This window comes from Hyposmocoma kahamanoa, unplaced genomic scaffold (assembly GCF_003589595.1).
Source record: "Hyposmocoma kahamanoa isolate Upper Pololo Valley unplaced genomic scaffold, ASM358959v1 62, whole genome shotgun sequence".
Lineage (NCBI taxonomy): Eukaryota > Metazoa > Arthropoda > Insecta > Lepidoptera > Cosmopterigidae > Hyposmocoma > Hyposmocoma kahamanoa.
This window is the reverse complement of record NW_020653850.1, coordinates 25096022-25112748: the sequence shown is the minus strand read 5'-3', so window position 1 is coordinate 25112748 and position 16727 is coordinate 25096022. Positions and strand designations below refer to the sequence as shown.

Here is a 16727-nt window from a genome sequence, read left to right as displayed (position 1 = left end):
GGACCACATACAGCAACAACTTCAAACGCCACAATTATGCGTAGTTTGATGCAAGACAAATCTGCTTGGCATTGGTTTTTAAGAACCAATGACGTTTTTATATTGGACCGCGGTTTTCGGAACTCGATTCCATGTATTGAAGAATGTGGCTAAAATCCGTACATGACCCCATCTAGAGCCAGAAGACAACAAATCCAGACTCAACTACCCATCGAGTCAATGTTATTACATTGACTCGATGGGTAGTTGAGTCCATAAATGGGCGATTTAAAAAATATTTTAAAATCTTTCACCACACATATATTAATGTCGCGCTGCCAAGTATGATGACGGATTTTAGGATTACGACAACAGTGATCGATGCTACTCGGCGTTCATATGAAGACAGCATTGACAATATAAATAGAGAAAATGAACTGGCGCAATATGTGGAACATAGGCAAAGAGTAGCCTTCGTAAGTACCTATTGATAGTAATGACCCATCTTTATGGATTCCCCACGAATAAAATATGAGGATTTGCTCCTATTCACGTTGGGGTTGCTCAACTCACTTAAAAGTATTCAGGTCTTACTGCCTTGAGCACATGCGCCCAAATGGTCTATACAGTGTGGACTTCTGTCGACACAGAGTTGGTTGACAACAAAACGTTGATTAGAGGGTGAATCCATTCTCGACATGTCAGAAATAAACAATATTACACGTATATTTTAGTAAACCCAACAGGACAAGGTAGAAAGAGTATTGACGAGTACTACTGCTCCTGTATTCATGGCCGCCGCACTATTGGAAGGTGTGCACATATTGTCAGCATTGTTTATTTTTTTATCTTGGGCCAGACATCAAGGCGGCATATATGAGCCAGCGGCCTTTTTAGACAGTGTACCTTTGGATATTGATCAAGCCGAATAAAAGTTAAATCAAATGAAGGCGTTTATTTTCTTTTCCCCTATTCCCTGTTATATGCATTAGTTGTTAATTGGCTCAACAACAATAATTTGACAGTCAACTTTAATCAAACGATTCGGAACTGTCAGAATCTGTTCGGAACTATCAGACACAATAAATTACAACTGAATATTAATTACAGTGCACATATTCTACAACAAGTACAAGAAACAAAATTTTTAGGTGTAATTATTGACGATAAGTTGGAGTGGAAACTTCATAATCAAACAGTACTGAATAATCTACATCGTTATGTTTATGTTTTGAGAAGGTTGCGAGACACATCCGCTATGTCTACGACTCGAGAGGCCTTTCATGGCTACGTTGCATCCTTACTTCGATACGGACTTGTGATTTGGGGAAATTCAACAGAAGTAAGTCAATTGTTCACAGCACAAAAAAAACTGCGTACGGGCAATGTGTGGTTTAGGACCCCGAGAATCTTGTAGACCATTACTTAAGTATCTTAACATCTTACCGCTGCCTTGTATGTACATCTTTGAAGTGTCCAGTTTTGTAAAAAATAATAATAAACTTTTTTAAAAGACGCGAGACATTCACAATATACATGTAAGGGGCCCAGACAGATTAGGTTGTAATAGTTATATTAAATTAAGTTATTACCAGAAACGGTATTCGGTACATAAGGGAAGATTTATTTAAATTTATTCGTTGAACATTTAGAAAAAAAGCAGATATATTTTTGGATTTCAGTGCAAGCTTAAAATACAGTGATTATTCATAGCATGTCTTATTATAAACGCAGTACCAAAGTCTATACGGTAAAATTGTTGCAACCGCCTTATGAATTACTTTTAAACAATAAAAAGGCTCACCAAGACATCTTTACGGCATCAGCAATAAAACAAACATTTTCACGAATTATCTCTTAAAATTATGAAATTGCTGTTTAAGAGCGGAGACAAAGAAAAGATTACTTGTTTAATTTGATTATATCCGGCCCTTATAATAAACGACTGAATAATTAACTCCCTGCATAAACAAAATACAAATTCGTCGCAGCCGATGACACTGGGAATTGTTTGAAGAAATTCATCGAGGGGTTAGCCAGAGTTTTATACATTTTTATTCCTAGCGTCGCCGTTTTACTTCTACTTCAGATTGAATGGAGAAAATTTATTGTCCTAATTGCATTCTAAAATCCGACATCTATACAAAACAGTCGAAAAATGTAAAGGCGTTTTGGTTACTTATGGGGAAAGGCAGACGATGCGATCGAGGTGATATTCCTCCTATATATAGTTCGGTCCGAATGCCCGAGCTCCTTCTCAAGCACTTCTGATGTCAGAAACATTTTAGAAGCGTTCTTTTGTTTGTAATTCGACATTATTATTATTGTCAGTGGGTGATTTTAAATCGGTTTATTTTGCTTAAGTTGTCATGGACGACGTCTGACGGCAATCGGGAACCAAATACGCTAAAATATTAAAAAATACATAAACAACGTGAAATTGTGAGAAAAATGTTTGTGAATGTTATTAATTATGTACTACAATACAATAAACTATCATTTCAATTATTACTAATTCTTATTTTAGGACTGCTTAATAAATACGAGTGTAGTTTCACGATTCTAATAAACAGCTAGCAAGAAAATATTGAACAGGAATTTCAATTACGCTAACTAGTTTTCTTGCCCAGCGCCTCAGCCTCGGCGAGAGTGTCGGGCATCTTGGTGCCGAGTGTCTCCGGTTGGGTCAGCACCAGGATGCCGGCCAGAAAACCCATTGTGCCAAACATCAGTGATGGAATGCCATGCCAGTATTCCGCCTGAAAATGAAAACATACACAATTGCTTAGATATTTCAACCTAAACAATTTGTTAACCGAAAATGTCACAAATAAAGTGAAATAGAGAAAGAGAGATAATTATTTAGAATTGACTAAAATCTGATGAATGATGAACACGATAAAGCAAGGACGATACACCAGTTTTAAAAAACAAAAAAGTGATACCGGAAAAGTATATTCAAAGTGGAACATTCGTCGACACTCAAAAAACTTGTGGCCTGGAATGACAATTCTGACCACGGACTCTGCAATTTCGAGTCAAAATTATACAACACCATGAAGATGCATTGCGATGTATCGTGAGAGTGTTCTGTTACGGGGCGGTTCAGGAATAGCTTTTTAAAAAAACAATTTTACCCCTAAAACACCCTTTAATTAAATATTTGACAATAAGGAAAATTATAGCGAGAAGCAATGTGTCGCGACGGCGTTCAAATCCAATCTGCCTGCACGTGGAGGCTTTTGGTCGGAAGCGCTTTTAATTTCCTATTGCATTTGCGTCAAATGAAATAGGAAACGTGAAATGCAAACAGAATAGCTAAACAAATTATTTTTTTATATGTTGCCGGCTATATGGGGATGTAACAGTTCCCAGTCTAATTGACTCATAGTGACTGTCTGTTTGGCACCATAAAAATTATAAATAAGATCTACTTATCCTTGAGAAGGTTAATAATTGATTTTACTTCAATTTTGCTATAGAGCACTTATAGTTCTTTCTATTTTTATTGTATTGTAGTATTTTTTTAAAACTTGTTATTATCTTTAATTTGCAGATACAAAATAAATGCAGTACCGATACAAACGAAATATTTCACAATCTCTCTTGAAATCACGGTCTATGACTTAATATTATATTTCTAGGAAATGCCTAGGGGACATGGGTTCAATACGTAGAGACCAATATGAAATTATATGTTATATTTCATTACGAATAGATACTGATTCGATAAAGGAAACTCAAGATATGTCCTAGATATTGATAGAAAAGCGAGTGAAGTTCATTTCATTTAAAAAAAAAATTACGAGATGGCGAGAGAAAAAACTCGTTTCGATCTCATTTACTTAGTATAAAGTAGACTCGTAATCGTGTTACCAAGGCAGTATAGACTAGGACTATGTTATATCCAAATTAAACTACTTAATAATTTCTTGAACTACGAATATTACGTAAGTATGAATTTATTGCTAGTGTGGTTTTCTAGGTACCTACATATTTTAAATTTCCCCGGAACCCCTTGACGGTCCGACTGAACTGCTATTATAGTGAGAAATCGAGGAGATGAATTTTATAAGCCACATGTCCCGTCAATCTCGTTAATCTCATTCTCAAGAATCATTTTTTTGCCGTCTGACGTACACATTTTGAAAATACTTGCCAAAAACGAGAAAGCGATATTGCACGTAAGTATAGAATTACCTACATTAATATGGTACTGAACCTCCGCCTGTCTATCAGATATACCTATGTATTTCCATTTCTTTTTCGTCACCACCAATTTCAGGCTCTTGGAGTTAATCAACTTTAATATTGAATTTCAAAAGAACTTGCCATGCCACAGTTTGATTTTTGTTTATATAATATCAAGTGACAGACGATCAAGTAGTGCGCCTGATGGTAAGCTACACGCCTGTCCATAACAGTTGCAGTGCCTCTCAGAGCTTCAAATGAAAAAGGTCGTATCATAGGACAGAGTGCAACCTTAATTACTAAGGTACCTAGGCATAATTTTTAAACTTGAGCGAAAGAACTGTAGATGCGTGATTAATATAAATACTAATGTCATTAAATATATTCGTACGCACCATGTCGATCGGACGTTTGGATGTATTTTGCTTAGCGATTGTGAGTCTAGTAAGTCAATGAACGATCCGGCTAAAATTTGCATCTCTAGAAATCCTTAATCATAAGTTGAGGTCACAACCAGCATGCGCCGCACGCAAAATCCACGCCTAATGCGAATATATAAAAATCAGAGTTCAGACTCATTACTAATAAAAGTGCAAGGGGCATAAAAGAACCGGTAGCCCGATGGTTTGACCTGCCGTCTCTCTGCAGACAGTCGTTAGTTTAAAGCGGCGTATGAATCTCGTGAACTTTTCGGAATTTATGTGTCGAAATATAACTTAAAATGTACCATGAGCATTTCGGTGAACCAAAACATCGCGAGGAAACCTGCTCACATCAGCAAAACAATTTAGGTGAGCATGAAGTTCCCAATGCGCAATGGGTCCGCGTGGGAACTACCTCCCAAGCCCTCTCAATGTGAGACGACCCTTGCGACCAGCAGTGGGACTCATATCGACTAATTATTAATAAGAGGCATGTCTAAAAGGCGGTACTAACGAGTGCAGGCGTGAGCGGCGCTGTGATGGAACCGATGCGGCCTACCATGGAGGAGAAGGCGAGCAGAGTGTGCCGGTACTCGGTGGGGTACAGCTCCGACGTGAACAGGTACAGCGAGGTGAACACCACGGAGATACCGAACTTACCCAGCAAAAACAGCACGAGTCGCAGCGTTGCCAGGTCTGAAAGGCAAATGGTTGCGACCATTGAGTCAAGTATAGAAGTTGCTTTCGTAGCCATTTCGATTTGTCATAGTACAGCGTAATAAGCCTTCATTTCATGCTAACTACTTCATCCAGTAAACATAAGTTTGTTATCAAATCATTTTGATAACACATAATCATAAATAGTAGTTAATCTATATTGATTTTGATAGATGAAACAATAAGCGACTAACAAAAATATGAAAATAAATTCTGTTTAACATAAAACATCATATTAATAATCTTATTCATTAGATCTATACATAGCATAAAATATAATTTAAAACCGGACAGTAAAATAGCTGTTCAATGTTATTACTCCGATCGAGAATAAAGCATGTATTATAGTAATAATATTAGATATGAATAGTTTGAATGTGTTAAGATATCGAAAATTAACAAACCATCAGGAATGAAAACAAAGGCGATGTTACAACTTGCGCTAAAGATAAACCCGCTGGCGAGAGTGGGCTTCCTGCCGATTCTGTCGAGCACGAGCACCGCTGTGTAGAAGCCAGGAATCTCGATGAGACAGGTATAGATGAAGTTGAGGTACATGTTTCCCGAGAGCCCAGTAGCGTTGATGTTGAGCCCGTAGTAAACGAAAGTGGTCGTAATCCACCAAATGGGCGTCGTGCACACGCGCCGCAGCAGCACTCGGGACCTGATGATTGTCTTTAATAACCCAGGTCCTTCTCCAGTTTCCTGACACACAAACAATGAAATATTAAGAAGTTTCCTAATCACGAATAGAGGCAACGTAAGATTTATAATATTTTTTCTCTTACCTCAACAACGACTGGTTGAGGAGGGTTCAATAATGCGTTCAAAGATTTCTCGCTAATCTGCTTCTTGTTAACTCTCGCCACCTTCTCGAGCACTAGCCTGGCTTCGTCGTAGCGGCGTTTCGAGAGTAGCCAGCGCACACTCTCCGACAAAATCCAGTAATAAGAAATTATCAGAAAGCAAGGGATATGTAGCGTCATAATCATATATCGCCAGGGCTGTACTACCCACGCCACACTTCCAAGGATCACCTGTCCCACGGCAAACATTGACGAGCAAGTTGCGCTAGTTACAACTCGGAACTTTGGTCCAACAAGTTCAGTCGCTGAAATGATTATTTATAAATGTAGTAACTGCTTCTTTGTACCAGAACATGATCGCATAGGCATAAGTATAAAAGCATGAAAAGAGAATGCGATACAGATAATGACACTATTTTTTCGAAACTAAGTCGAGTGCACGCAAAAAACCAACTTTCCGGGGCCTTTACATGTCTTTATCATTTCAGTCAGCCGTGACCACCGGGACCTGTAAAGGCCCAAAACGTTAGTTGGTTTGAAAAAACATAACGATTTAGATCCAGCAAAATAGTGTCATTTCCTATGTGTAACAATCGCGAAAACCTAAGAACTTGATAAATAGAATGCGCTTTTACTTGAAATACACTTTATAAATTCGAGTTCAACAACTATGTAAGTAAGCAAGTTGCAATAGAAGTGGGAAGTAAAACGCACCAAATACATATGCTGAACTAAACGTTCCAGCACCAAGTGTAGTTTGCAAAATCTGTAGTGCCAAATACATGGGATAGTTAACAGAGAAAGCACGGATGAGACCGATGAGCGCCAGGTTGAAAACACTGACGCAAAGCGCTATGCGTCGTCCAAAGCGATCCGAGATGCCGCCAATGATAATGAGCACTAGTAAAGTACCCACACTGTTCAGGGTACCAGCTAAAGCGCGCAGCCACTCCTGACAACCCAGGTCAAACTGAAAACAATCATAAAACAAACTGTGAAAATCCTGAAAAAAAATGTACAATTCTCAGTTTTGCAAAACTTACATCGTAAACGACTGAATTGGTTCTCTCATAAACGAACCCATTGCACTGGACGGTGCTGGACTGGTCAAAGAGTGAGGCAGGACAAATGTCCAGCGATCCGTTGAGGCCGAGCGGTCTGTAGCGGTCACAGCTCTCCCAGCCAGAGCTCGTATTTTGGATCGCATTAATAAGCCACTCCGGTTCGAATTCTGCATCTTTACTATTTTCACCGCACTCTGGCACCTGACATCTGTTAATAACACATGAGTTACGTATTTTGACATTATGATTGAATACCTATTCGAAGGTAAGCTTAATTTACAAAACGTACCTATGAGGGATAGCAGCAGCGGAGAAAATGTATTCGCTCATGAAGGCGGACATAATAATAGGAAGGGCGACGAGCAAGATGTTCTGAAGCTGAAATCGACCAAACTGGCCGACCTCGTTGACAAGGACGTCGTCCAAGTCCACAGGCTTCTCAAATACGCTGGCTTTTCTGCTGTCTGGCGTCATGCTGGACTTGCGCCTCTCTTCCGCCATGCTGCCTTTTCTGCTGGTCACCATAGTTTGCTGGTTTTTCCAGATAACGTTTGCGAATAATATGCGGAGCGAACGCTGCGTTTTCGGCCGCGGTACGCGTCGATATGTACGAAAGAAGTTAGTATAATTTGTCGCTGATTGGCGATCAATTAATCCAAGATAATTTTGTACAATTTTATCCAACAAACGATTATTTGATATATCTTAAGAATAATCTTGTTTCAAGGATTTTTCAGCACCTAAACAATTATTTAAAAGCATAAATAAACCTTGGCATGTTATTGTTAGACTTGAAATACGATGGCGTATCATTATTACAAAATTAAGAGTTAAAAATTAAAATATAACATAAAAACTGATACAATATAGAAACAGATGCCAAAGTGAGATCAAATGCAATGCGAATTGAATCTTAAGATTCGAAAAAAGAATTCCTATTGTAATGAAAATATACATGAAATATAATAATGAAAACAAAGCGGAATAAAAGAATCGAGTTAAGAATATAATCCTTAAACTAATCTTGTTACTTGCAACAATATACAGAGCTTGACACAGGTTAGAAATGTTCTATTTGCAATTTTGTGTTATCTTTGGCAATGGTACAGTGAAGAATCAAAATTAATTTAAAAAATCATCTTTGAAATTCAGTAGTCGGTTGTTCACAGAGCGACTCTCTCGGCCCGCCAATCTTTTCTTTGACCATCCTCTTCTCAACTATATCTGCTGTTTCCAAAATAAACTTATGATGTCGGGAGACTGACTGAGAGACTGTTTTTGATGACCTACAATTTCTTATAAAGGAATTCCATTTTATCAGCCTGGAGCTGATTTTTTCTAAACGAATTATTCAGTCAAGTCCGCAAATGAAAGCTGGAGAGCGGATATTGTTTCCAAAGTTTATATTCTTGCTCCCTTAATATCTTTATAATATCTTAATATCTTGCTCTCTTCTCCGCCTGCTGGGTATACATATACTCGATGACTCGATCCCAGCTTTAATAAATGATCATATAGCCAAATTCAATGAAACTTCCAACCGTCTTTCCCAAATCAACCTCCACATGGCTCTATTTATCATACGTTGCTATTTATTCGTTCCAAAATAAACTTTCGTCCTCTACATATCGTTGGAAATTTGAGTCCTTCCTCCATTCGGTTGATTCTGGTTCGATGGGTTAGGAGTCAGTAAAGTTTTTAGTGTTGCCCTCCCGGCCCTTCTCTGCAACCTCTACGGTAGCATCTTTAGCCCTTCTTTGGGTTCCGTTGAGCTGTCGTGCTTGGTCGAGGCCAGAAGCACCTGGGAGCCTACCACAACCTCTTAAAACAATATTACTTTAACCTTACTTTAACTTTTCGTACCATGACGCGCTTTGTGACTATTCATTCTCTCAGTTCGTACTATTCAAATATTCAAATTCAAATATACTTATTTCAGATAAAAATTCATATAGTGGTATAAACAAAAAAAAACTTAAGATCTGATATAATTTAATTTAAATATGATATAATTTAAATAATTTAAATTGTATATAATTTAAAAGGACAATACAACTAAATGACTGTGTGGATCTCAATCCATCTATGCAGAAGTGGCGAATCCCACCGATCTGTGAACACACATAAGATGCCGTTGGAGCCCCCGCAGAGTCGCCTCGGGGCAAATGCACACCTTTTCCTCACGATGGCCATGAAACCATCCACCTGAGCCTCGGCAAACATCCCCGAAGCACTACACCTCCACGGTAGCCCCATCAGCACCCTGAATGCGTTATTATATTGAACACGCAGGTCGCTGAATGTCTGCCCCGAATACGCGACCCACAGACTGCACGTGTACAGCATTTGACAGCAGGCTTTAAACAGTGTAATTTTTACCTGTTTAGTACAACGTGCAAATCTGCGAGCCAACACCGAACGGCCAGCGACCTGCGCTCCCTCTCTATGTCACAATTGTCATTGAGATCCTCCGCGACCCAATGACTCAAATATTTAAATTTAGACACCCTGGACAAAGCTGTACCACAAAGTGATACTTCAGGTATTTGTGTATAGTTCATAGCGGCAGTTTGCGGCGGTTTGATTAGATACGGGGTTATCATAATATCTTTCCCTTTGATAACATTTTTTTATATTCTTTCGTTAGATTATTTACGATATGGAAGATATTTTCAAATCATGCGAATTTAGTTTTTGGCACAAAGTTACTATTTTATTTTTTTATATTTATTGATGCTGCCTTGAGAACGAAAAAAGGGATAACTCGATGATTTGATAAACGCGGATTGTCAGGTAGTAGTTAGTGTGGAGTTACGTCCAAATTAAACGTCATTATCTCATACAGCGTGCTCTTTCAACCAGGGCAGTATGGGCATCACATATAGTACGAGAAGTAGCATCCTACACAAGCATGGGCCCTGATAGAGTTACAATTCACTAGTTACAAATAATTGTTATGGGCCGACGAATGTTATCACTTAGTACGGCTTATCAATTACGTTTCAACAGGATAATAAAAAGGAAAGCTCCTGTTTTTTTTGCAACAAATTTAAACGGAGATGTATACAATGTTGTATAGTCTGTCTTTTTTGAAGACGGAGTAAAACTACATGTGCAGGGTTACCAGTTTTCATAAAACTTTAAATAGTCAAGTCGACAGTTTTATCGATAGATTATGAAAGAAGATTTTGTTACAAATTACTGAATTGTGAATGTTACGACGTTCTACTTAGTGCTTACTAATTGCGTTATTGCCTTCTTTATTCTTATTTTGACAGATGACCTACTAGTATCGAAATCAATTCTTTTTTATATACATTTTAATCATATTTGATTATCTAAAATGAATTAAAATTTAAATTAAATTAAAATAAAACTTTAAAATATATCTCCTGTTTTATTATGTTCCTTATTTATTGTTGTATTATGTGTTTTATTAAAACATAGTTCTAAATACAGTGCACGTACAATGTGTGAACTTACAAAAGTTGACAATTCAATTGAACCTGTGCTCGGTAATTGGACGAAAAATGGCCCGAGGATGATTCAAATGAATCAAGTTCGGCTGTTCATTCCATAAGCGTGACCAATATTTAGTCGATAGTCGATAGAATATTTATCGACTGCAATCACAGCTGCTCGCAAATGGGCAACACTTTTGCGCGATGAACTGTCATTTTACTCCGTGTTCAAAAAAGACACGACTATAAATATTCATAGTCAAGAAAGCTTTTGTGCACAATGTAATTTAAACTTTCATCTTGCAAACATAAAAGTGTCAACATTAACTGTGTTCAGTATACGGTTGGCACGTGCTTCACCGACTGCATATTAAAAAGTGCTTTATTCTTTTCAATATTTTCAGACGATAACTCGAATCGGGAAAATGAAATACGAATTTTGTATTATCATCTCCCTCAAAAGCAACAGGTATGTATACTATATTAAAGTATATGTGGATAAAGAGGGATTGAACAGTTGTTTATTTATTAGATAATAAGTTAAAATATATGGTAAGGTAAAATAAAAGCTTAAATACTAGAAACTAAAACCAGGATTAAATTATATAAATAAAATTGTGTCCACTCGGCAAGGTGCCCAAGATGGTGGCAGTGTTCCACCTTTGTACAGCTATGCTAATGCTTTGGGCAAGGTGACCTGCTCTTGGGTTTCTCAGACAGTCTGTTAATTTTTGAATAAAATTTTGTACAGATGAACATTTGTATCTTAATGAAAACTAATTCTCCCTTGTCAGTAGGCGCAGCGACGCTCAAAATACTTTCACTCAATTTTAAATTTATCAGATACACGTAGAAACAGGAAATATAGGCAGACTATGTTGTACTGTAACTGCAACAGACAAGCATATTGCTTGGTTAACAATGAAGTTTTCTTCTCGGGCCGGGAGAAATATTTGTATGGCCTACATTTATTTCTCTCGTGAGTTTGGGTGTAATTTGTGGTTGTCTATGTGTGTGTCCATGGCACCCGCGACACAGGGTTTCCCTAGTGTGGGACTATGTTGAGTGTGTGCGTTGAGTGTGTGTGTGCGTTGGTTAACAATGAAGTTTTCTTCTCGGGCCAGGAGAAATATTTGTATGGCCTACATTTATTTCTCTCGTGAGTTTGGGTGTAATTTGTGGTTGTCTATGACTGTGTCCATGGCACCCGCGACACAGGGTTTTCCCTAGTGCGGGGCTATGTTGAGTGTGTGCGTTATTATTATAAGTCCACATTTTATTTTAATTTCATTTATTTTAGCACTTATTCTAGAAACCGAACAATAAATATGTCTCTGTGAACCATTGTATTGCTCTCTATCACCTACATCCTTCCAATAATACGAGACACGACCCTGCCAGCGAGCACCTGCAGCGAGTTTGTAAAATAAACTGATAGCTGAAGAAATTAAAATTTAAAACCCAAAACTGTAAAGATCGCATGGTAGGACAATTATAGAAACGTTAACATCAAAAAGGAAAAAAAAACAAAATTTTAGATCAAGAAGACCGATAAAAGAAAAGTTAACAAAAAAAACTTAGAAGGAAAATTATAGAAGATTAAAATGGAGAAAAATAATTAGGTAACATTATAGAGGATTGCAAGGAAGAAAAGAGAAGTGTACAAGCGGTATCCGGCCCACGAATGCCAGAGCCCAGCCCGCGCATCAGTAATGCGACAAGCAGCACTAGGTTTCAAGCTTCGTTGTATCATCAACCATGGAGTCAGTAAAGATCGCACCAAGCCACGACTTGTCTAAAATAAAAAAGTCTAAAATAGATACAATAATAATAATAACGCACACACTCATAGCCCCGCACTAGGGAAACCCTGTCTCGCGGATGCCATGGGCACACACATGGACAACCACAACTTACACTCAAACCACGAGAGAAATAAATGTAGGCCATACAAATATTTCTTCCGGCCCGGGAATCGAACCTGGGACCTCTGCGTGGCAGTCCGCAAAGGTAACCGTTCGGCCACTGAGGCAGTTACAATTAAATGATATTCTTAGTAAACTGGACTATTTAAAAGAATATTTGAAGACATTGCTTATAAGAAATTCGTATCTATCTATTATGAACGTTTGGGAAATATTGTGTCTCAGTTAAACAAAAAGGTCGACGAACAATAGCCAAGCAGAAACTTTTCAATATTTTCAAAATTTAATTGACGAAGTTAAGAGTAAGATAGGGAAATTAAATTATAATTATCTCAAGTCCACTGCGGACGTAGGTCTCAAACATCAATGGCAAATTAGTTTGATACAAAAACCATTGCGCGCCATTCGCTCTTACCGGTGAACAGTCAGGAGTTGGTGACTAACAAAAAACAAACACAATAATAGATTAGAAAAACAAATTTTTAGATCACACCTTAAGACGACTAATGCTGGAATACCGCAAGGTAGCGTCTTGGGTCCGTTACTGTTCCTACTCTACATTAACGATCTACCACATGCTATTGATCATAATTGTATACAATTTGCTGACGATACAACTCTTATAATAAAATGCCAAAACAAAGCGACTTTTAACACTGACGTAAATAAAGCACTGACAGACGTAATAAGTTGGATGGACATCAATGACTTGAATATTAATATAAGTAAAACCAAAGTTATGACATTTAGATCTTACAACTCAAATCCCATACCGGTTAAAATTAATTACAACTCTGATACTGTAGATGAAGTAGACACATTTAACTTTCATGGGTTAACAATCGACAAGAACCTTAACTGGAAGAAACACATCGAACAGATGTGCATGAACCTAAACAGATTTGTTTACGCTTTACGAAGACTAAGGCAAACTGTCTCGCGAGAAGCTGCGTTGACGGCCTATCACGGCTACGTTTCGTCCGTGCTCAGCTACGGTCTTGTACTATGGGGTAACTCAGTAATCTTAGAAAGAGCGTTTAAAGTCCAGAAGAAGTGTATTCGAGCAATATGCGGTGCGTGGTTCGATGACAGTTGCAAACCGCTGTTTAAAAGGCTGAACATATTACCTTTGCCATGCATGTACATTAGGGATATCTGCGTATTTGTCAACTCTCATCCTCAATATTTTAAAACACGCGGTGAAGTCATTCAAAGGCAAACTAGAGCAAAAATTATGAATCTCTTATACCAACCTCGTTGCCATAAAGTAATTTATAAGAATAACTGCTTTAACATGTTTATAATTATTTACAATAAATTACCAAACGAAATTAAATTGTTACAAGGACATACTTTTAAATTAAAATTGACAAAATGGCTTTTGACACATTGCTTCTACAGTAATAAAGAATACTTAGAATTTACAAATTCATTACATTAATTAGAAACTATAGAGACTAAAGAAACATTGAATTCCATTAATATTTGCACATCTGCTTGCAGGTTGAATACAATGTACCTAATTTTACTTAAGACCTTTGTAATTACTGTATTCTGGCAAATAAACGTATTCTGTTCTATTCTATTCTATTCTAAACAATTAATTGACAGTAAAGCAAAAACGAACTGTAGAACGCGGCACTTTATTCTCTCAAATCAGTTATGTATATACATGCGACACTGCATTGTGGATTGGAAATCTGATAAAATCTATCGAACACAAGGACGACACTCGTCATGTCATGATTTTCATGTGTTCTAAAATAAAGAAGTTTTCAGTTATACAGAGTGTTTTTTTTAATGGCACAGTGTGGGTAAAGCCTAAACCATAGAACATATTATAAGGAAACTATTTTAGGAACCATTAAGTCTTTTTTGTGAAAATAATTATGGCGTAGTTTTCTTTTTGGTCTAGCGTGAGTTGTCCATAAAAATTAATAAAATTGATCAAATTTTTTTCAATGCTAATAAACTCAGTTTCTTATAAGAATAATTTCTTGTATGAGAAGAAAAAAATTGAGATAGCAGAAGTCGGTTAAATTTAATTAAAAAATGTTTTAAAAATTGAATGATATTTTATAAAATTTGAATAACTTCTGCTATCTCGATTATTTTCTCCTAATACAATGAAATCATTCGTCTATCAGCTTAAAAAAAATTAGTCAACTTTATTCATTTTGTGTGAAAAATCATTTTATTAAATTGAACCAACTTCTGCTGTCCCGATTTTTTCTTCCCGTACAACGAAATAATTCGTTCAAGAAACGGAGTCGATCAACACTAAAAGAAATTTTGGTCAATTTTATTCATTTTTATGGAAAACTCTGAAAAATTGTTTTCACAAAAGAAGACTTAATGGTTCCTGAAACAATTTCCTTGTACCTTCTATGGTTTCTTATTTCCCCATACTATCCCATTTAAAAACAAAAAAACACTCTGTACATTGTTATTCCACGCAGACCAAGTTGCATAAGCTAGTTAATTATGTATATTGAATGGTGAACATGAAAGTTCTGTCACTTAATAGTAAATAGAATGCACAAAGGTTGGTTTCTAAGATATAAAAAGGAACATACCTGGTGTAATACAATAGGGTGCTAATAAGCGGTTGATTGTGTTGAAAGAGCACGCTATGTGAAGGTAATGACGTTCAATTTGTACGTAACTCTGTTTCTACACTAACTACTAGCTGACGATCCGCGTTTATCAAATCATTGAGTTATCCCAATGTCAACCTTCATAGGCACTAGAGATGTATGTGTTAACAGAAGTTTATCTACGTCGATATTTTGGTATAGAGCGTTTGATACATATTTATTCCCGATTGGATTTCAATGTTTTTGTAGTTAGTGTAGAATTGGTTTAATTAGTATAATCGACTCGACGTTGCGTAATACCGGCTTTGCCAATTGCAGTTTGCTACTCGTATTGTATTATTGATTGAGGTCATATTTATTCATATAAATAACAATTATTTATATAGCATTAAAGAAATAGTAATAAATAAAATGTCATATTAGTATGTCAATGTGATACGGAGATCACAGACGTGTGAGCTGTGGCCTTTGTCCGTAAACGGTCAATTCCAGCCAGCCCCGTGGCGTGTTGCTTACAGAGTGGTGGTGCTACTCGATATGACCGTAACGTGATTGCTCAAGAATACCGCCTTTTATATCTAAAACAAAAAAAATATCTTTTAGGCCATGGGAAAGCAACAGATTGAGATAGATAACCGAATAATACTTAATACGGTTAATATAGAAAAAATGAAAAAGAAATTTACTATCTTTCATTCATTTAGTTAGTTTTTTTTTATAAAGTGAATGGACTTGCTCTTGACTACTACCTAGCTCTAGAGCAAAAACGGGATCTACGATGGAACGAACTCACCAAGAAAACTCAGTATTTCCCCTTTCGATAGCTAAACTTACTCTTTGGTGAAAGTAGCTGTAAGCCGTCTAGTCACCGGAGGTTTTAGCGAAGGGAACTGAAACCCTTCTTTTCTGATCTGATCTGATTACCTACCCTCATGGCACAAAAACTTAATAATACCTATGTTACATAATATAGCAACAATAAATAATTTGTAATATTACTTGTAATTAATATTATGATGTTTAGATATAATTGTAGTACTAGTTTGATATAATTATAAAAAATCATCAAATCATTTTCTAAATTTTGAAATAAATCCTAAAAGTAGCTACTATTCGACCATTCCTGTTCCGTACATCGAAATCCTGTGGTTCTCACTATCCGACAACTGTACATCCTACAAAAGCTACATCCTACAAAACTGTACTCCTCCGGCAACATAGCAGTATCAACTATCGGACGAAACAAAGGAAAGACCATAGCCTTTCAAATCGCAAAGAGCTTAGGGTCACGCCACTGCGCGCGTCAATCTAAGACTTAAGTTAACGAGTCCCATGTGCCTGGAATTTGAGCAGCACTCTTGGATCCTTCAAACCGGAACACAGTAATGCTCACATTACTATTTGGCGGTGGAAACAGGTGGCAGTACTTCCACGCATTTATTACATTACTCTTTCACAAGGAACTGTATTGATACTACAGTCTTTGTTAACGTTTTGCAACTGCTGTCATTGTAGTAACAACAATATTCACACATGACTGATGATCTATTATTAGTATTTTTAAA

The 16727-nt window shown here is 36.9% G+C and overlaps 1 protein-coding gene across 1 annotated transcript; it reads right to left on the bottom strand.

Annotated features, from left to right (window-relative positions):
• Positions 1-1527: 1527 nt before the first annotated feature.
• On the bottom strand, positions 1528-15176 carry LOC113229660 (organic cation transporter protein-like). Its single transcript, XM_026463329.1, has 8 exons — positions 15142-15176; positions 7469-7919; positions 7159-7387; positions 6830-7085; positions 6098-6420; positions 5714-6014; positions 5107-5288; positions 1528-2738 (listed from the first exon to the last, which is right to left on the bottom strand). Exons 2-8 carry the CDS (start codon positions 7702-7704, stop codon positions 2589-2591), a joined length of 1677 nt encoding a protein of 558 aa, XP_026319114.1. The 5' UTR covers positions 7705-7919; positions 15142-15176; the 3' UTR covers positions 1528-2588.
• Positions 15177-16727: the final 1551 nt, after the last annotated feature.

What these genes read in the sequence shown, in the direction of transcription:
- LOC113229660 (XM_026463329.1), bottom strand. Translation starts at nt 7,704, where the DNA reads ATGGTGACCAGCAGAAAAGGCAGCATGGCGGAAGAGAGGCGCAAGTCC. An exon ending in TAGTTCAGCATATGTATTTG is followed by an intron (nt 6,421 to 6,829) that starts GTGCGTTTTACT and finishes TAATCATTTCAG; the next exon opens with CGACTGAACTTGTTGGACCA. An exon ending in CTTTGTTTTCATTCCTGATG is followed by an intron (nt 5,289 to 5,713) that starts GTTTGTTAATTT and finishes TTTGCCTTTCAG; the next exon opens with ACCTGGCAACGCTGCGACTC.